This window comes from Chanos chanos, chromosome 9 (assembly GCF_902362185.1).
Source record: "Chanos chanos chromosome 9, fChaCha1.1, whole genome shotgun sequence".
In the NCBI taxonomy this organism is placed as follows: Eukaryota; Metazoa; Chordata; class Actinopteri; order Gonorynchiformes; family Chanidae; genus Chanos; species Chanos chanos.
This window is the reverse complement of record NC_044503.1, coordinates 30,227,403-30,249,483: the sequence shown is the minus strand read 5'-3', so window position 1 is coordinate 30,249,483 and position 22,081 is coordinate 30,227,403. Positions and strand designations below refer to the sequence as shown.

Below are 22,081 nucleotides of genomic sequence, written 5' to 3'. Positions count from 1 at the left end.
GGAGTCTGTCTGTGTGATTTGCTCTGGGAATGACTGACTTTATTCCTGTCATTCACTGGACTGAATGCTATACAGAACAAACTTCTGCCTACGCATCGCACATACAGGCAATCTGTTCACGCTGTTAACACATGACAAAAACACTCCCCCATCACGTTTTCCTTTTATCATACAGTTTCTTCCTACACCGTATTTGATCTCGAACATGCACGCACGCACACGCACACACACACACACACACACACACAAACAGTAGGGGTTTGAGTCCTGCAAGTAACTAGAGCAAAACAAGTGAGGTAGTGTAGCCTGGTTGAAACGTTGATTGACAAGCAGAAAGCACACGCAGGGACTGATGAGGGACTAAAGTGAGGAAGTGTCACCGACGTTGTGAAACAAAGCTAGCAGCAAAAAAGAAAAAGAAAGAAAAAAAAATGGCAGAGGAGAGAATCTCTCACATGAAGTATTCATGCCAAGTTATTTAACGGCTCTGACAGTCCTGGAGGAGTGTAATCTGATCCACTCGACAATCAGGGACTGACTGTTACAGATATGTTAATATTGCCCTAAGATACTTAAGAGAGAAACACACACACACACATACATGTGCGCACACACAAACACAAACACACACACACACACACACACTGTCAAAAAGATAAGAGCTTAACCTCATTTACCGAGACGTTGTTGACATCATTTCTAAATTATGTGACAGAACAAAAAAAATCTTCGCAAACAAACAAACAAATAAATGAAAAAAAAAACCAAAAAACACAACCCCCCCCCCCCCCCCCCCCTCCCCCCCCCCCCCCCCCCAAATTATAAAAGGAGTGCGACAACCTGAAATCTCCAGAGAACTGCAGATGGAAAGAACGAGAACGTCAGTGATGACGACCGGGAGGGAAAAAAAAAGAAAAAAAAAAATCAAAAAGAAGCGTCTTTAACTGATAACATCAACAACAACAACAACAACAACAACAGCAACAAAAAAAGAAAAAAAAACAGCAGGGAAATTTGTGTTAACACGTTCTAGAAAAACATGACAGAAATGTGAAAATAACCACACACTGTCTGTCAGAATCTCTTTCCCTGTGTGTATAAGACTCCATTAAAAAGTTACTGTCTTGTTCAATAATAGATATGAAATGGGGGGAAAAAAAATCAAAGAAACATCATTAGAATGGTTTCCCTAAAATGATCTCAAGTCAATCCGAACGAATGAATGATACAAATCTTCTATAATCTCGGGGACAACCTCAAATAAATCCCAACAAAAACTAAATCACCTTGATTTATTACATAATTTAAATTGCCATTTCAAGTTATAACTTCAGCTCACAACATAATAAAATAAAATCTCAGAATAAATTCTGAATAACTATGCAATCCCTCGTAATTATAACATCTCGAGAATAAACTAAAATACTTTCTCACAAACAAAATAATCTTAAATAACTGTCTCAAAGCATTTAATCCCAAATAACTGTACAGTCTTGAGAAAAATCTCAAGCAACGAACTACATAATCTCAGCTAACCATGTTAACCAATCTCAACCAACAATATCCCAATCCTAATTATAACATTAAGTCTATTCTGACTAACTGTGCAGGCAACCACACAGACAGCCATATAATAATGGTGTTACTCCTAAACTCGACTTCTTTTCTAAGGGCTTAAGTTGAGTTTGCAAGTTTTCCTGACAGCTCTGTCTCTGTTTTGTAAAATGGTTTGTGGGAGTAAGGTGGGGGGGGGGGGGGGGGGGGGGGGGCTGTAACTCTAAAGTGTCTGAGGGTTAAAACTAGCATGAGTGAATTCTGTTGGCAGACTTTGCCGTTTTATGTAAGCTTCAGTCAGTGTGAAGGTCCGGCAAGACAAGCTCTAGGTCTATTAAGGGAATGTAGCACTAATGATACTGAATGATGGATGGTCTCCTCTTCTTCTTCTTCTTCTTCCTCTCTCTCTCTCCCTCTCCCTCTCCCTCTTTCTCTCCCTCTCTCTCTCTGGAATGGATGGTGTGAAATCTGTTGACCAGAGTTGAATCTGATGTTGATCAGAACAGCCAGAGGGCAGAAGAACTGACAACACTTCAGGTCTCAACTCAAGAACTTGCGAGCAAAGTTGCTAGAAACTGGGAAGTTGCAAATTTCCTATTACTATCACCTCAAATGAGTGTTCTGCAACCTCTAAATTCCTGTCAGTCAAAAAACGTCTTTGTGGCATCCACTGTAAAAAGAAGTTGTTTCAAAATGAACAAGTGAAAGTTCTCAGCAAGGACTTTGCTAACATTGCCTTGGACCTGGTTAGCAACATACAGATAAGCAGTTCTGTGCTATAAAGGAGGTTTCCATGACGACCTGCCAGCTATTCCATAGCAGAAATAAAGGTGTATTGACCCAGAGTAATGACAGAAAACTTGTGAGGGCCATAACGATCAATAACTACGGCAAAGAGACTCTAAAAACAAACAAACAAACAAACAAAACACACACACAACAGAGATCAACAGATCATTTCATCTAAGTCACTCTGGTCCAGATAAAATAGGCAGAGACAAGTAATTCACCCTAAACAGATTGGCAGTGGAGACTAAAGCCAAAAGACACACATACACACACACACAAACACACTGGGTTGATCACTGATGGTTCATTAAGTTGAGTAAATAGTTCATTAATGATTCATTAACTTAACGACACTTTGTAATTACCGAGAGAATGGCAGAGGCAGAATCTGTGTGATTGGCTTCCATCACACACACACACACACACACACACACACACACACACATACACACACACACACACACACACACACACACACACAGACACACACATACAAACTCATCATTCATTGTAGATTCATTGCATTTCGAAAATAAACATAGACCGCCAGTTCGTAGAGTCACCAAACTATTTAGCATTATTCCACTTAAACTCATATAGGAACAATTAAAAAACAAATAAATAAAACATAGCATTTGGAATCAAGCCCAAGAAACAAATATCAGAATGCATTTTAGGACGAGCAAGCTATTTAGAGACCTCATGTAAGCTAATGAGTCTGAAAACAAGTTAATAGCTAATTAGTCTAAAAACATGAAAACAACACACAACAATACACGACTCTATACCACCTCTTCAGTTCTTAAATATACAGATTTTCTGAGGGGTTTTTGTTTGTTTGTTTGTTTGTTTGTTTTCCATGTCATATTCTCATACTGACATATTTTCAGAGCTTTAAATCCACATATTGTTTGCTGTTATTCACGCAGAGATGTATGCAAATAACAGTGCAAAGTTCCACTTTGTATTTTAATTAAGAGGAGCATTTACGGAAATTTAAATCAGAGAGGCATTTCCCAGGTCTAACACACACACACGCGCACACAAACATACACACAAACATACACTCACACATACACACATGCACACGCACACACACACACACACACACAGACCTTCAAAAATACATGCATGCCAGCGTTAACACACAAAATAGTCAACAGCAGGTGAACTAAGACATTTGTCCTACACTGCGTTGTGTTCAAGGACACTGTGTTAAAAGCAATTAGTGACCGACCCCTGTTTCGCTAGTTACGAGGGGAAGAGTTCAGATTTTCTAAACTGTTGTTTTCTTTTCCCAGTGCAATATTCTCCAGGAAATGTCTCATATTAATTAAAAGAAAAAAAAAAAGACATGGAAGTGAGAACAGCTTCGATTTGAAAACTGAAAAAGATTAAAAAAAAAAAAAAAAAAAACCTCTGAGATAGCTTGTAAACTGAAAGATTGTTAAATCGTTTTGTTACTTTGCATTTTCTTCCCATTTTGAACAGAGAAAAGAAATTAAAACGCATCACATCATCTCCGCAGATCTTTGGATCTCTTCTTTGAGATTTCTGAGCGAGTGAGAGAGTCTCCAACCTGTTTTCTGTCAGTATGTTTAATTGATCAAAGATCCTCACGATACTACATTCCTCTGAAAGAGAACCAAAGCATGCACAATTTTTACACACGATTCGTTGATGATGGACCCTTTATTGACGAATATCAAGGACCTATGGACTAACACCTAAGACTTCATGAAAAGCAAAAGCAAAACGAAGCCACTGCAGTGGTAAAAAGGGGAGGGGGGCAGTCTAGCAAGCAGGAGGTTGCGTGTTCGAATCCTGACCACAACGGTTGTCGGCCAAACACCCCTTTGAAGCACGGCACTCACTCCAAGGCTGATTTGTGACCTCTTAGACTGAGGAAGACGTATTACGGGGGGGAAAATAAAAAAGCCAAATGGCGGGTCGATCGGCGCTAAGGACGGCGTTTGTTACTCGGTCAGTTTATTCAGACCTCAAACGCGTCGTGTCACCCCTCGACGCCGGGGCCTTCCCCGTCTTTTCAGCCTTCACGTGACGCCCAGGAGAGGGAAGGGCATTGTGGGTACAGAGAGAACATAAGCAGAGTTACTGTGGTATCTGTGGTACATGTGAGATGATTTGGGGATGAAATGAGGGATCTCAAAGAGGGGACGAGTTCTTCATGCAGGTCAAAAGCTGAGGCACTTCCAAAAAAAAGAGAGAGAGAGAGAGAGAGAGAAAAGAAAAAGAAAAAAAAAACCTCTGTTTGCTCCCTGGAATGTGCTAATGGCCCATCTGTCTTCAGAATGAGCGTATGTGAAAAGGTTATTACACACACACACACACACACACACACACACATTTAAGGTCAAAGAGACTGGAAGAAGCTCTTAGTTCTGCTTTAATGGACAGGCCTACTATACCATTAACCATTAACATACTCATGTGAATAAACACACACACACACACACACACACACACACTCGCATGACCTACACTGGTCCAGACACATATGGCTTTTTAATACATTCACACGCACAGAGACACGAGGCATTAATCATAGCCGCTGGTATATTAGCATGATGAACTTGTTCCTGCTTGGATAACATGTCTTAGACACACCTCTGCCATATTCAACCAGGGTCCATTAAACACACACTCACCCCCACACACATATATATATTCCCAAACACACACATTCTCTCTCTCTCTCTCTCACACATATGCTCACACATTCAGGCACATACCCAGAAACACACATATACATATATTCTCCCATGAACACTCTCTCTCTCTCTCTCAGACACACACACACACACACCCCTCCATTGCTCCTTTCCTCTATCCCTCGATACACCCTAAGCTTCCACTGGAACGTTACAAGGTAAATGGGCTCTCTTTACACCCAGTCGTCTGAGAAAGAGAGAGAGAGAGAGAGAGAGAGAGAGAGAGAAGGCTGCGAATAATTAATGAGTTGGGCCGGCTCCCTTTATTAATGAAGTCTCAGTGGGACGGAATATTCAAATGAGAATTTATGACTCATCAGCAGCCTCTAATTACGCCTGAAACCTGCATTATTCATCACCTGTTTACTTCAAATAGACAACTTTTCTGTGTGTTTATGTGCTTATGTGTAGGGTTCGTGTGTGTGTGTGTGTGTGTGTGTGTGTGTGCGTGCGTGTGTGCGTTAGCGTATCCGTAAGCCTTTTTCACAGTATGCGTTTCCATGTTTAACAAAGGGGTTTTTCTTGTCCTGTCTTGGATGCGTGCAGGGAAGAATATCCGGAGTAAACGTCGCTGGCGTTTAATGTAATGTAAACACGCGAGACATTTTCCCCCACTCTCTTTTGTATCACTCAAGGCCAGTTCTCCCCAGGCCAGCTCTGCCCGACTAAACTCAGCATTCATTTACTTTCAGCTAGACATTGCTAAGCTCTTCAAATGTACGAGAGTCTACCTGTGTGTGTGTGTGTGTGTGTGTGTGTGTGTAAGAGAGACAGAGAGAAAGGTTTGAAGTAAACAGCACTCTCTGTATAAAAACACTATTTGAAGTGTTCTGAGAGTAAGCCTGAGGGGTGTGTCTGCTTGTGTGTGTGTGTGAGTGAGTGAGTAAGTGAGTGAGTGACTTAGTGAGAGAGAGAGAGAGAGAGAGAGAGAGAGAGAAAGAGAAGTACACAAAGCGAATGTGCATGTATGCGTGTGTGTGTGTGTGTGTTCTGCGCCTTTTGAAGTGTCGTTTGTTTTAAGCCAGCGGCTGTTTGGAGACATTTGACAAGCAATTGATTTTGTCCTTAAACTACGAAAATGAACAAGGAAAGAAATAAACAAATGTGGTGAAAAGGGGAGGGAAAAAATTACACACACACACACACGCACACACACACACACACACATATATATGCCTGTCATGTCATCTGCCTATTTAAAATACTGAAGATGAGCTCTCACCTATGCCTGCCACCTCTCTCTCTCTCTCTCTCTCTCTCTCTCTCTAAGTTTAATTTTAATTTCCAGCCACTCTGACTTATGACATCAAGTAAGCGCTGACGTTCTCTTCAAAAACTCAAAGGCCATAAATTCAAATGAACTTCGGCGGGGAAGTTGCTCGACGTCAAGACGAGACAAAATAAATAAATAAATAAACAAACAGTCTCTTTCCCTTTAAAGAAGTCGCTCCTTCTGCGACACGAAATAAAAAAAAAATGCTGCTGAGATCGAAAAACGACCGCGGGTGTTTCACGCCGCCGTTCGAGCAAAACCCCAAAGTACTCCCTTCTGACCGTGTCGCCAAACACCTTTACCGTAAAAATACGCAAACTATGAGAGTTCGTTCAAATGAATTAGCAATCGACGGCTGAAACCTCCTCTTCATTTCTTTAAGCATTTAATAACAAAATAAATCACAAACTATTTATTTAATATATTTGAACGTGTTTAACTTTAATTCATAGTAGATGAATGAGAATTAATATTTCAAAGGGGAAAAAATGCTATATATTCATATGAGACAACAAATGCAGAGCATTTAATGATCAAATAACTTTGTTTTTTTTATCCATCAATAATCGAGTTCAAATGAGAGAATCCTACCCCTCAGTCAACAAACTCTGCAACAAATGTTTTCTAAACCCAAGACTGTCAGGCAGACAACTGTGTGTGTACATGTGTGTGTGAGTGTGTGTGTTTTCATCTACAGAGCCATAAAAGTCAAATAGGAATTTTTTTTTTTTAATTAGTCAAAATATTATTCTAATTACTAAGACAACAAGAATCCTAACATGTCTGTTGGCTAAAACTCTGAGTGCCATTTAAATTCGGTTTAGAATGAAGAACAACCTCACCATAACAACCATCGGTTACCATACCGATCACCAGCCAATCACAATTCACCTTGAATAAGACACAAAAAGGTTACAAAAGTCCTTGGGGAAATGGGGCGGTAAAGTGCCTTCTAAAACCATGAGAGACAGAGAGAGTTTTCCGACTGTTAAATTAATTCTACCAATTAATCGGCGAATTCAAATCAACTCTTTGCCTATCTCTGGGGAACAGATAGCATATACTCGTTGGCAACTCTCCTCTCTAACGTAGTTTTCCACAAAAACGAGGAAGGAAACTCACGGAGACTTCGTTGTTAGTGGCTCCTTACACAAGCGATGAGTATAAAAGTAACCCCCCCGCAACTTGGTTTGATATCTATTGAACTTGATCCAATCTCTCTCTCACATGCACACACTCACATATGTGCACACGCCGTGCGCGCACACACACACACGCACGCACACATGCACACACTCACTCACACACACACAGACACACACTCACACACACACGCACACACTCACACACTCACTCACTCACACTCACACACACACACACTCACACACACTCACACACTCACACACACACACACTCACACACACTCACACACACTCACACACACACACACACGCACACAGGGTGTCATTTTAATCCAATGATCTTTATTTTAATCAGGCTGCCACACGGGTAAACAGAATGAATGTATCTCTTGACCAGTTCCTGATGAGTGTGAGGGAGGGAAACAGAAAAAAAAAAACCTGTAGTCAGTTAAAGAATGAAAGAGAGAATGAGGAGAAATTTACGACGTGCAAGTATATGAGAGAATCTCTTTTTCCTTGTCACAGAGAATCAGACTGATCGATATCTACTCCCCAACACTGGTCTTAAATTTCTCATCATTTTCTTTTTTTTCAACGCCATTCACACGATCAATAACTCCCATCAAACTCTCTCATTAAGACTCATTCGCTCACACTCTCACACACACACACACACACACACACACACACATACAGAGAGTGGAACTGTCTAAGCTCAAAAACTTCAGAGACTAATAGTACATTCTCTCTTTCACATTGAGACTGACACACACACACACACAGAGAGAGTCAGATTCCACCCAGAAAGAAACACACATGCACAAACACACACACACACTTACTTTAAAAAAGTTACAGAGACACATGGCTTAAACTTTTAGATCAAATGGACAAGTAAAATATTTCATTAATATATATGTGTATGTAAGCGTGTATGAATATATATATGTGTATACACACACACACACACACACACACGTATATATGTATATACAGACTGTCTGTCTGTCTGTCTCGCTCTCTCTCTCTCACACACACACACAAACATAAGAAAAGCAGTTAAGACTTGATTAAAAAAAGAAAAGAAAAGAAAAGAAAAGAAAAGAAAAGAAAAGAAAAGAAAAGAAAAGAAAAGAAAAGAAAGAAAAAAGGGAGGTGTGGGTTTAAATGAGCTTTAAGAGCTTTGATTATTGACCCTTATGAGATCATTAGCCTTAAACAGCTGATTAACACTGAAGACTCCACACATTAAAAAAAAAGGCCTATTAAATCCACTCACTCACTTCTCAGCACTAAACCAACATCATTTTGTCTGAGTGCCTCCGACGGACTTCACTTCTTAATGGACTGGTCAAAATGAAAAAAAAAATCTAAAAAAACAGAAAAAAAATCTCCTACATTAGAAAGTAACAGCTTCATTTTCTTTCTTTCTTTCTTTCTTTCTTTCTTTCTTTCTTTCTTTCTTTCTTTCTTTCTTTCTTTCTTTCTTTCTTTCTTTTCTGTCCTTTCATTGTGGGTATGGCAAGCATAACTGGCTATGTTTTGCAAGTATCTCTGGCTTTCTATGCCTCTTATTTTCTCTCTCTTCCTCTCTCTCTCTCTCTCTCTCTCTCTCTCTCTTGCTCTCTCTCTAGAAACAAAGGAACACATCAATCATGTGCTGTCAGGGAACGTGTAAGTCTTTGACCCTACTGGAACAAAGCGGGGAACAGCCACTGCTAATATTGAGTTAGCTCATGCAACATCTGACACTTTAACACACATACACAGCAGAGAGAGAGAGAGAGAGAGAGAGTGTTTCTCTCTCAAGTTTACACAACTAATTCTGAATTACCACATTTTGACAGTATACATACACCCAAAATCCCTCTCCAAACCCCAAAACGACTTATATTGAGTTCACTGATGCAAAGCGCTCTCACTGACTGACAAACACAAACACACACACACACACACACACACACACACACACACACACACACAGGCAGGCAGTGCCGCAAACCCACCCACATCTCTCTCTCTCTCTCTCTCTGTGTAATGTTCCACAGTGCCTGATGCTTCTGCTGGTTCCATCAGCCGGTCTGGTCGGCACTAATCCGCTGGAACAGCGGGTACTCCTGTAATAGACTGGAATCTCATCTTCTCCCTCTAAAAAGCAGTCACCAACACGCAGATCTTAGATCTTCACTTAATACAACTCACCGTCTCCAAAAAGCACCTGACCCACAGACCGCATGTTCTTATACGCACCCCCCCCCCCCCCCCCCCGGGAAGAGCTCTATTCATTCTGCAGGCCTGACTCTTTATTTGTTTTATTTATTTATTTTATTTAAATAACTCTCTCAATCCAGTTTTGGGGACTTCTGGATGAATAAAACATCAGTGATATGAAGCACAGCTCTGGAAGGCTGATGTATAGGATTACGCGTCTGTTTCACTGTGCAACTCTTCTGTCTTGTCTTAGCGTTATCATGCCACGGAGCAAAAGACAGGAAAATACATTAGTAGGTGTCATACAGTACATGTCTTACTCTTTCTCTCTCTCTCTCTCTGTCTTTCTCTCTGCTTGCCTGTCTGTCTCTCTGTGTCTTTCTTTCTTACTTTTTCTCTCCCCTGACATCAGTGGCTCACCTTCGCCGAAACCGACCAATCAAAAGGCCTCACCGTGGGTGGTTCTTGGCTTCTGTCGAAACACCCGCTGTCACGGAGACGACCCCGCGACCTTTTGCACCACTTTGACGGACAGCCAGGTGACGCACTATTAATATTAATGTCTGACCTCCCACTGCGAGTTCTGTTTGTCTTCGGAAAGAGACACTTGCCCAAAAAAAAAAAAAAAAAGGTCACGCGTGCGCGTTCATACCTCTACACCATTCCAGAATGGACAGAATAAACAAAAAACACACAAACAAACAAACAAAAAAAGAGGATGAAACTCTACAACGCTTTGTTGCTGTCGCGCCCTCGCTCTTTTTCTCTCGTTCTTTAGCGGTCTTCCCTTCTCCCTCAGTATCCCTCCATAACATTGGCGGTCATCTCTTCCTTTACAGTTTTCATCTCCCACTCTTCACCGTGCATGACAGGTCGATGACAGGTAGTGGCATGTATTGGATATAAGTACCGACACGCGCGCGCGCACACACACACGCACACACACACACGCACACACACACACGCACACAGACACCTGGGAAAGGTCAGACAGAAGTGGAGAGTAAAATACCATTCCTGCATTATTCAAACCCAACTTTCCATCTGAGAGAAAAAGAAAGGCCTGAAAAAAAAAAAATACAGCTTTAAAAGAAAAACAAACCAAACCCCTTTCTCCACTTATCATTATTTATGTGCCCCACAGACATATACTCACACACACTTGCACACATACACTCTTTCAGAGGACTTAGAAAACCCCCAGTTCCTTGTCCAAATAAAATACTCCTCTTATGCTCTCACACACACACACACACACACACACACACACACACACACAGACACAGACACAGGTAACACATGCGTGCACATAAAGGGCGCACACAAGCACACACACACATACAAACACACACAAACACACTCCAGTGGCCAATCAGCATGTGGTATGGGGTAGTATGCAGGAGTAATCAGTCTGAAACTGAACCAGGCTAAATAAGCATCAGAGCTCAATCACGGCAGGATTAATGAGGTCAAACAGATCTGGTTCTGGTTTCTGATGAACAATAACACCCTGACAGAGGGACAGAGAGAGAGAGAGGGAGAGAGAGAGAGAGAGAGAGAGAGAGAGAGAGAGAGAGAGAGAGAGAGAGAGAGGGAGAGGGAGATGGGTCTGTGTGTGTGTGTGCTCAAAAATGAAGGGGTCACCTCAATATTCTCATAACACAATGGTATAATCAAAACACAAAATCTAAAAGGCCATAACTATCGCTATTCTGAAACAGCTCAACGGTGACTGGACGTGTGGCCCAGCTCTGACAGAAGAAACACCATTGGAATCCAACCGAAAAGCCATAACTGAGAACCATAGGCTTGTATTGGCCATTTTGGCTCAAACAGAAACCTGGATTATGGTTATTTCCATGACTTCTTCAAGGAAAACTAGAACACGACAGAATCCATTTAAAGCACTTTACGACGAATTCCTCGAATTGTCTCGAATGGCTCAGTGTCCAGTTACCATGGAGCAAACAAATAAGACATGGTGAGTGGCAATTAAAAAAAAAAAAAAAAGAGAGAGATCAGCTTGAGGTAAAAGCTAAAAGCTAATCTTACCTCAAACTCCTCAGCTTCAATCAACAGTTTGGCGGTTGTTATTCTGGACTCATACGGAGGGAGGTTGTTCTGTGAAAAAACAAACACAGACATTAATCAGAGATAGAAGGATGGTAAACAAAGAAGCTAATTACAGCCTGGATAACAATAAAACGGATAATTCCTCTATCAAATCCCAATTAACTGATTTTTACTGAGAGATTCAGCTTTACTTGATTGAAGGTTCTAGAAATATGAGAGTGCGTGAATGTGCATATGTGTTTGCGTGTGTATGCTGGGGAGGGTGTGTGTGTGGGGGGGGGGGTGTAAAGAGAGCAATGTGTGAATGTGTTTCCTCACCCCCTACCAATAACTAGGAAAGCAAAGAATGCGAAATTTATTTATCCACGACTGCAAACAAACTAGAATTAGACTGGGGCGGGGGGGGGGGGGGGGGGGGTGTTCTGCTAATATAAAGGAGTGAGAAAACCCATCATTACTCAGAAATTACATTTTTGATGTAATTTGAAAAGAAAAATGAGAAACACAAAAGACAGAAAGAAAGAAAAGGAGAAAAAGTAAAACTTACCCATGCTATTACAGAAATTTTTACTCATACAAATTAGGTTTTTATCTATAATTTAAGATAAAAATGTTTTCATGATGCAATTTTACACCATGAATATTTAAACAACCATTTCCAAGTCGGCATAGGTTTTAAAAGTTTTAACGATGCTTTTAGTGGGGAAAAAAAAAAAAAACGCCAGTCATAAACCATTAAATTTGCACGCTAACTTTAGAGAAACATTCAGAAAACCCTTCAGGAAAAAGAAAAAAAAAAGAACATCTTCAAGGCCAGCTGTGAAAAATTACAGAAGATCAGTTTAATTGGAAAAAAAAAATCTCCTTATATTTCCTTCTTATACCGGCATTCGTCGGGTTATTAATGTTTGAAATGAACTGAATTGACACTGATTTAAAAACAGCAGGAAGAGCTCCAACAAATCACTGAATTCCAACGAAATATTTGATTCAGTGACGAGGTGAATACAGGAAGAGTTGGCTTCTTTCCCCTCTCTCTCTCTCTCTCTCTCTCTCTCTCTCTCTCTCTCTCTCTCTCTCTCTCTAATGGCTTGGGAGATTGCCAGCGATATTATCCAATAACATTAACAGCTACTGTGCGTGGATTCAAATTGGACTCTGCGACTGAGGTAGATCATAGAAATTTCTAGAATGGGCTTTGGCTCGCCTTCCCTTTAAGAACGGTTATCAGTTAAATCTCAGGTATTTACAACTCTGTCTCAGAAGGCTTCAAAGTATTTGATCTCCTCCAAGTGAAAATAAATAAATAAATAAATAAACCTTGATTTTGCTAATTAGTTCAAAGTGTGTGTTGAATGGCACAATTAGATGCATGCGGAAGCTACCTGGGGGAAAAAAAAACAAAACAAAACAAAACAAACAAAAAAAAAAACCTGCATATGAAGCAATGGGACACAGGGTAAAGTGAAGTGCTGTGTGGTGCACTGTCTCTCTGTTTATGTCTTTCTTTGCTTTTTCACTTTATTTATTTCTTTTAGGTGATTCACGGGATCAAAGCCAATCAAAATCCTAGACTTTAAAGAGGTGATGGTTTATCAGGACGTGATTTCTCATTTTTACCACCTCTCCCTCTCTGTCTCGCTCTCTCTCTCTCTCTCTCTCTCTCTCACTCACACACACACACACACACACACACACACACACACAAACACACACACTTGTCCGTCAGTCATTCGTCTGACAAACATCAGGTGTTACATTCCTCTTAGTGTTCTCCCATTTACCTGTACTGCTTATGCCAGTCCCTTCCCCTGTGTGTGTGTGTGTGTGTGTGTGAGCGAGACAGGGAGAGAAAGGGAGTCACTATATAAAGGTTTGATAATGAGGGTACTCAGACAGTGTGAACCCAATTAGACCCTTCTGTGTGAGTGTGTGCGTGAGTGTGTGTGTGTGTGTGTCTCTCTCTTTCTTTTTCTGTCTCTCACCCCAACCCCCCCCCCAGTCCCCACTTCGGCCTTTATAGAAATAGACATGGTAATAATCTTCAGTACTTAATTCCACACTACAGTTTGTACACCCCCCCACCCCCACCCCCACCCCCACCCCCCCAAAAAAAAAACACCCAGTCCTCCGCCACCAATCTGCGCACGGCCAAGAAGATCAATAAATAAATAAACAAACAAACGTGCATTTTTCAATTTCCTTTTGGAGCTCGTTCAGGTGAATCCTATTTTTCTGTTTCTTATGACTGTTTATGTCGCAAAGCAAAAGCCATTTAGCAGATGAACTGAAAAAATCATGTTGACGTGAAAGCAAAAGAGAAAAAAGAAAAAAAAAAAAACCTGTCCATTTTATTGAAACAGAAAAATAACGTGTTGCCTTGAGAAACAAAGTTTTGTGTTTCCAAAAAGAGCCTCTGCGTGGGAGGAAAGGGTTAGAGTACAGTGTGTGTGTGTGTGTGTGTGTGTGTGTGTGAGTGTGTGAGAGAGAGCGAGAGAGAGAAAAGAGAAAGAAAGCAAGAGAGAGACAGAGAGTGAAAGAAAGAGAGAGAGAGAGGCTAAGGACGCGTGTGTGTGTGTGTGTGTGTGTGTGGTCAGCTCCAGGACTAGCTCTCTTGCCTGGTGCTTAAGGCTAGGCTTTAGGAAAGAAATGAAAGAATTAGCGAGCGGAGCTGTTTCCTCTCTCTGTCTTTTCTCTCCCTCTCTTTCTCTCTCTCTCTCTCTCACACAGAGTCAGACTAATTGAAAGAAAGAGTGAGTTTCCTGCAGGGTTTTTCTGACCATTAGACATGGTTCTGCAGGGAGTCTGAGCAAGCAGGAAAAACACCCACACCTAAGTGCAAACACACACAAGCACACACACACACACACACACACACACACACACACAGTCTACTGAAACACACATTGATCCCCCAGGCCAATGGGTACACATAAGCACGTTTTCCAGTATAGGTAAACTCTGACTGTGCAAAATCAGGCACACACACATCCATACAAACGCACAGACACACACATACACACACACACACACCTCTGTGGGTTCTTCTTCGTCCATCTCCTGTTCTGCTCTTGCAGCAGGCTCCGCCTCCTTTTGCAAACTGGGTAGCCATGACGACACGCTCCTCATTAGGTAGTCCCGCCCCTCCTACAGAGAAGAGTAACAGATGAGTTTAATTCTGCTGTGGTCATCCTGGCTTCTCAAATGTCACAGGGCCCTCACTGTCAAATGCCATTGAGTTCTGCTTCAACAGTGTCCACAGAGAGAGAGAGAGAGAGAGAGAGAGAGTGAGAGAGAGAGAGAGAGAGAGAGAGAGAAACTAAGAGAGAGAGACTGAGAAAGTGAGAGAAAAAGAGAGGGGTATACAGACAGAGAGACAGAGAGGGAGAGAAAGAGAGAGAGAGAGAGAGAGAGAGAGACAGACAGACAGAGACGGAGGAAGACAGGAAAAAAGAAGGGAGGCAGAGGAAAATGAAAGAAAGTGAAAGAGGGGAGAGAGAGAGAGAGAGAGAGAGAGAGAGAGAGAGAGAGAGAATAGCGATTAGCGTTAAAGCGCTGAGGCATAGAGATTCCCTTTTAACACCAGCAGCTTGGTATAATAGGGTCACTCCCAGAACAATTCCACTTCAATTCACACACTGATATTAGAAACGAAATTGAAAGTGTGAGGAATGGCCTTTCAGTAAATATGGTCTTGCTTTAATCTCCCATTCCACCTTCCAAACGGCAACTCTAATCGAACAGAAAGTGAAACGGAACTGACCCTAACTGCGGCTGCCTGGCGCCTGCCCGACCCTGAGGAGTCGCGGCTGAGTTTGCCTAACGTTAGTTTGCCACCTAGTGGTCTGCCGGGGAATTGCACCACAAAGGGGTCCTCAGAACAACTAGAGCTGATGGTAGAACTAAAGAGGTGGTGTTTCTCTGTCTGTCTGTCTGTATGTCTGTCTGTCTCTATCTGTCTGTCTCTCTGTCTCTCTGTCTCTCTCTCTCTCTCACCCTCTCTCAGTCACTGTTTCATTCAATTTTAATCAAATTAAGTAATTAGACAGTAATTTAATAAATTACTTCTACATTTTCCGAAAATAATAAAATACATAAATAAATTCCCTTCATAACATGTATTCATACTCAAACACAAACACACACACACACCCCCACCCACTCACCCACCCACACACAAACATGCACGCACGCACGCACGCGCGCACGCACGCACACACACACAAAGGCTCAACGCACGCCTACAATGAAGAGCCTCACTCACCCATTCAAAGAATTTAGATTTGCAAAGAAGGACAAAACTGAGCTACCATTGAACTGAAGGATGAATTTTAAAAAAACATGAAGTATGCAACCTTTCTCTTTTATCTCTAACTATGAATGACTTTCAAGAATTTCCACAACTACATGAACTTGAATTTAGTTTTGGATTACTGAAAGTTTCTTTGCGTTTTTCGTGCCATGTCCTGAAGACAAGGAAACGTCTTTGAACACTATGTACAAATAACAGCTAAAAGACAGACAGTCAAACCCTGGTCTTTAAAGACCACACAGAGTGCAGGTCTTTCCATAAAGTTTGAATTTCACTTCACAATCTCACTAACTCATTCATCTCCAGAACTAAGCAGTTTAACCAAGTAATGAAATGAGCTGATTTACATACGTTATTGGATCAACCCTTGGACCTGTAAGTAAAGGAACTTAAGAGTGTAACTGTACTGTATGAGAAATTAGCCTCACCTACACTGGGTCACTACACAACAGTAGGAGACGGTGGAGTAGAGGTGAGGCAGGGCATATGTTTTGTTAGCGGGCGGGGAAAAGGTTTACCTGCGTGTTCTCGACGCTGAACAGGTAACTGGCCATTAACTGCAGGGCTTCTGGATTACACTGGTCATACTGGAGGGCTTTCTCTATGGCTTCTTTACAACGCTCGGCTGCACCCTCCTCCATACTGTCAAACACAATCAACCAATCCCGTTAACTCCTCTGGACTGCTTTACTGCACAGGGAGCTGTGTCAGTGGAAACCATGTTCAAGGTTCACCATGACAGCGAAATGACAAGAAGTCAGTTTGTGACCAAGGTAATTATACATGTTTGATGTTGACGTTGTAATAAATGTTGGTGAATGTTAATAAAGGTGTAATAAATGTGAAATACAAAGAGAGAGAATACACCTGAATGAGTGAGAGCCAGAGAGAGAGAGAGAGAGAGAGAGAGAGAGAGAGAGAGAGAGAGTGAGAGATGTATAGGTAAATTACCAGAGGTCAGTGAAAAAGATCTCGGCCACGGAGCAGAAGGCCACAGAAACATCTTTTCCCGTCACCGTGGGCGTGTCCTCCGAGGGAAACGCAGCTGCTCCAGCAACACCGGCCTACAGAGAGAAGAGACGCACTCAGGTTAAAGACACACACATCCTTAGTCTCTCTCGCTCTCTCTTTCTTTCACTCACTTTCTGTCTCTCTTTTCCCTCTCTCTCTCTCCCTCTCACACTCACTCACTCACATACAAACATACACACACATACACACATATGCGTGCGCATATACATACACACACACACATAATCTCAGAAACACTCACACCTGCAGTCTCAGATGAACACCTCAGATGATAATTACATAAGGTGCTAACAGATCATTTCATACACTGTTAAAAAAAAAACCCTTCCAATACCTCCATTTTCTTCAGTCAGTCTCTAAAACATACAGTATGCACTGCACACTGATTATTATGCCCCACACGGAGTGATTTCTGTTTAATGTCAGATTTGAAACGTGTAAAAAAAAATGTAAACATACTAGATTCTAGTTATGGAAATTTGGAAATATTTTTGGTGGGGCACACAGCTAAATGGACCAGGCTTCACGTTCAGCTGCAACGCATTGCGGGACAAGGTATTCAAGAATTGTGTGTACTGGACTCATATTAAACAAAATGAGGTAATAAGCAGGTCAGATGTGTGTTTTCAGCACACTCGTTTATGAAAATGAATATTTCTATACAAGTTTTTCATCAACCATATTCAAAATCACCACTTGGTCTCAACAATAGTGATATCACACAGGGGACACACACACAGAGAGAGAAAAGTGTGGAAAACCGCCATAAACACAAAGGTAGGCATTGTAGAAAACATCTGCTTGGTTTGTCGCATCCTTTCGTGGTGGTGGCAATGTCATACAGGCTATACACACACACACACACACTGACACACACATTTATACACACACACACACACAGCGGAGATTGGAGCAATTCATTGAGCATCGATGGGCGGGACTTTGTGACTGACATTTAACCTTGGGAGGCGCAAGTAACAAAAATGACTCGTGTCAAATATTAAAATGAAGTGGAAGTGAGGACAATGACTCTTGTGAAACAAAAACTGAGACACACTAACACAAATGATTGCGCTAATGATCCATTTGTATCAAATCCCCTTTGAAGAGATCAGGTCACATTATAATATATAACTTTAGTTTAGTTTTCAATTCCAGTGCATCTTCATCACATTTCTGCTCATCTAATATTATTTGTTATTTTTAGCTTTACAAGAGATCATCTCACATGACTCTGGTACTTTTTGTTGAATAAGTTAAAACAGTGATGAATTGCAAACTCATATTTTCTCAAATCCACACCTCTTTTATCAAATATTCTTGGAATTTGTCAATTCAGATGACTACTTATCAATCAATGTTCAACTCACCTGCCTTTTTTCTCAACTCTGTTTTTAATTCAGAACCTTTTTTTCTTTTTACCAACTCCATTATCACCAAATATTTTTTGATACTTCCAGCCCTCATAAGCCTTTGCCCCAGGCTCTTATAGAAAAAATCAATACATTACATTTGCATAGCTCTGAACCGCATAACAGAATATGCCTCTTTGGTATTCATAAATAAACTGCACTAATAAATTACATCAGGAATAATCCAGAACTTGCATAGAACATATTTACGTACAGATATGGTCTACCTGTCACAAAGCCATTACTCGTTAGAACTAAGACTCTACTGCCCCCTGCAGAAAGAAAGATGAACTGCAGACACAATTAAAAGGCAAAAATCGAAGTCACGTCTTGAACAACCTGATTTGGAAAGCAATCCACATAACACAAGTTTACTTCAGTCTGTGCCAAGACACAGAGGACCATGTCAATGCAAAGCCAAAAGACATTTCACACTTGAATCTTTTTTTTAATGGATTGCGTTAACGGTCCGATACACCCCCCACCCCTGCGTGTCGAAGCGTCTATAGAGAAAACCACAGTTTTGTAGTTTGGAGAACTTTTAAAATGATAAATCAGAAAATGAGCGTCGTGCAGGTCACCTGACCGACTGGTTTCTTATGGATCACTTCCCGAGAGAGAGGAAAAAACAAGATCTAGAATATTCTCCGTTTATAACTAAGTGGGATTAAGGACAGACACCCAACATTGACTGCGTGACTCTCAGACAGCAATACGTCGAGTCCAGGCGTGACTTCGCATCACGACTCTGACTCATCACCTAGAACATTCTCTATTTAAAACTAACTGGGATTAAGGACAGACGCCAAACATTGACCGTGCGATTCTCAGACAGCAATACTTCCGGCCTAGGCGTGACTTCGCATCACGTCTCGGACCCGTCACAACACAAACACAGAGACTCTGCGACGACGCCGAATGCTAACAGCACGCCGGTTGTCAAACGAGATTTATCGACAAGACCCCCCCCCCTCGCGAACGCGAGGAGTCGGGATGCGGAGATTTAGAGCGACAGACGAAAAGTTCAATTACCGTTTACTCTAGCTGTCTTTCTCCCCGCCATCTCACGTTCCAGATGACATCATCTTCTTTTTCTTTTTCTAGTTTTTCCCCCTACAAACGCTTTCCATTCAACCAAGCGTTATTTACACAAACAATAAAAAAAACAAACTTTTGAAGTAGAAACATCATTATTTCACTCATCAGCGGTCACGTTCTGAGACCGCAACGGGAACGTGCGTTCGATGGAGGGGACAGAGCGAAAGGGACGACAGTCTTTTGTCGTAAAGGGACTCACCGACTGCGTGTGGTTGTCCAGGCTGCTGAGCATGATCTGGATGCCTTTGCTGAAGAACTGCACGGCCTCCGTGCCCGTGTGGATCTGCCCCAGGTACATGTATTTACTATGGCCCTCCCCCGGACTCAGCTCCACCGCCCTCAGGAAAACGTGCGCCATGGTCAAAGAGAACAACGCAAACAGGAGAGAGAGAGAGAGAGAGAGACACTAAGAGAGACTGGGAGAGAGAGAGAGAGAGAGAAAGAGCGAGAGAGAGAGACTAATGTAGACACTAAGGGAGACTAAGAGGGACTGAGAGAGGGGGTGGGGGGGGGGGGGGGGGGGGGGGGGCGGTTTTGGAAGTGTGCTTTCAGAGGTGAGGATGGTTTCTTTTCAATTAGGGTAATAACAAAATCAACTCTCATTGAAAAAAAAAACAATAATTAAACAGGATTCTCAGATATACATCACGGCATACGCAATGGAAACACACAAGGGGGGAAAGGTCACACTGTAACCTAAGCCACTGAGAAAGCTCTGCTTTAATACTGTTATTTAGTAAATAATATTTGTGGGGTGTTTTTTTTCGTTTGTTTGTTTGAATTGTGGCCGTGGAAGACTCTCGGATCTCAGAGAGATTACGCGTAGAATTCGTTTCCTGCGACGACTCCGCCACAGAGCGAGACGTCAAATGGAGAGCTGGCGTTAGTGTTGTTTAAATGTCATCTTTTGAACTGAATCTGGATTAGCTGTTCACCAGTGGGTCACACCAACCCGCCCCCCGACCACCCCCCACATAGACCCCCTTTGCTGGCAAAGGATATCTGTTTGGCCTTCTCCACGTCTCCCAGTTCAGCACAGATGTTCCCCAGCATGTCCAGAACCATCAGATTAGTGGGTTCGATGTCCAGGGCTCGTTGACAGAACATCTTTGCCATTTCAAAATCAAAGCTGTCCATGCACTCTTCCGTCTGAAAGACAAAGAGAAAAGGAAAGAGAGAAGAGACAGAGAGAGAGAGAGAGAGAGAGAGAGGGAGGGAGAGAGAGAGAGAGAGAGAGTAGGAGAGAGAGAGGGAGAGAGAGAGGGAGAGAGAGGGAGAGGGAGGGAGAGAGAGAGAGAGAGGGAGAGGGAGGGAGAGAGAGAGAGAGAGGGAGAGAGCGAGAGAGAGAGAGAGAGAGAGAGAGAGAGAGAGAGAGAGAGAGAGAGAGAGAGAGAGAGGAGAATCAGCGTCTCATTTTTATCTTCATTGTATAAGACGGGTATCCATCAGGATTGGGGAGAAAAACATTTCTCTCTTTCTTCTTGAAGCGTTTGTTTATTCCTTTCTTTTACCGTTCAACGACAAAAGCAATTGTTTTCAAAGGTCTCCAAACAGCTACTGGCTTTAAAGGAAGACAGCACTTCAAGAGAGGCAAAATTCACGCACACACACACACACACAAACACACGCACACACACAATATCTCTGTGCTCCATTACCTTTTCCAGTAACTGTTGGATGGTGTATTTTTCAGCTGTTTTTTTCTTTGCTTTTTCATGCACCTTGACTTTCATTCGCTCCTGTGCAGACAAGCCGACAAGACCAGCGCCTTAAGAAAAAGGAACAAATTTATCAAAACTCAGAAGACGAGATAACTCCATAACACTGAGTTAGCATAGGTATGACTGAAAAGTTTAACCTTCAACATGTAAGTACAGCGTTTCTTAACGCTCCCCATGGACTTTCAATAACACTGAGTTAGCATACGTATGACTGAAAAGTTTAACCTTCAACATGCAAGTACAGCGTTTCATAAAGCTCCCCACAGACTTCCTTCACCTATTTTACATCTGCTTTTCCTCATAAAAGCCAGTTCCGGCTGCATTATAAGGTTGAGGTTGCATGAACTGTATGTTCCATAGGTTGCAACGAGCACAGGAAATGTATCACCCTGCCCGAGGAATTTACAAAGAGACGGTGCATTTAAAGAGGGTTCACAAATCCACACAATGCTGAATGCATTTTACGTGAACACTTTTTCAGAGTTAATATAAATGAACACTCACCAGAGTAACTCAGTTATGACAGCACTAGAAAAGAGTACCCTCAATTAACTGTCATGCTGTGAGTGTTAGGGGGATGTGGGAAAAATCACTGAAATAAACTTCAAGGACATTTCACCCTGGGAAATAACAGCTGTGAATCTGCTCTGTGAATGTTAATTATCCGACTGAAAAAAAAACCCCTTTGTAATATCCCATATGGACAATAATCATGACACTGATAATTGTACT

At 41.8% G+C, this 22,081-nt stretch overlaps 1 protein-coding gene across 1 annotated transcript in view; it reads right to left on the bottom strand.

Moving 5' to 3' along the window:
- Positions 1-22,081, bottom strand: part of si:dkey-12j5.1 (probable assembly chaperone of rpl4) — a 65,024-nt gene that overhangs the window by 42,230 nt on the left and 713 nt on the right. The window contains exons 2-8 of the mRNA XM_030784763.1: positions 21,287-21,396; positions 20,631-20,777; positions 19,828-19,977; positions 17,038-17,150; positions 16,605-16,728; positions 14,808-14,921; positions 11,754-11,822 (exon numbers count right to left, since the gene is read on the bottom strand). Coding sequence (XP_030640623.1) covers positions 11,754-11,822; positions 14,808-14,921; positions 16,605-16,728; positions 17,038-17,150; positions 19,828-19,977; positions 20,631-20,777; positions 21,287-21,396 — 827 coding nt within the window. The remainder of the gene's footprint in view (positions 1-11,753; positions 11,823-14,807; positions 14,922-16,604; positions 16,729-17,037; positions 17,151-19,827; positions 19,978-20,630; positions 20,778-21,286; positions 21,397-22,081) is intronic.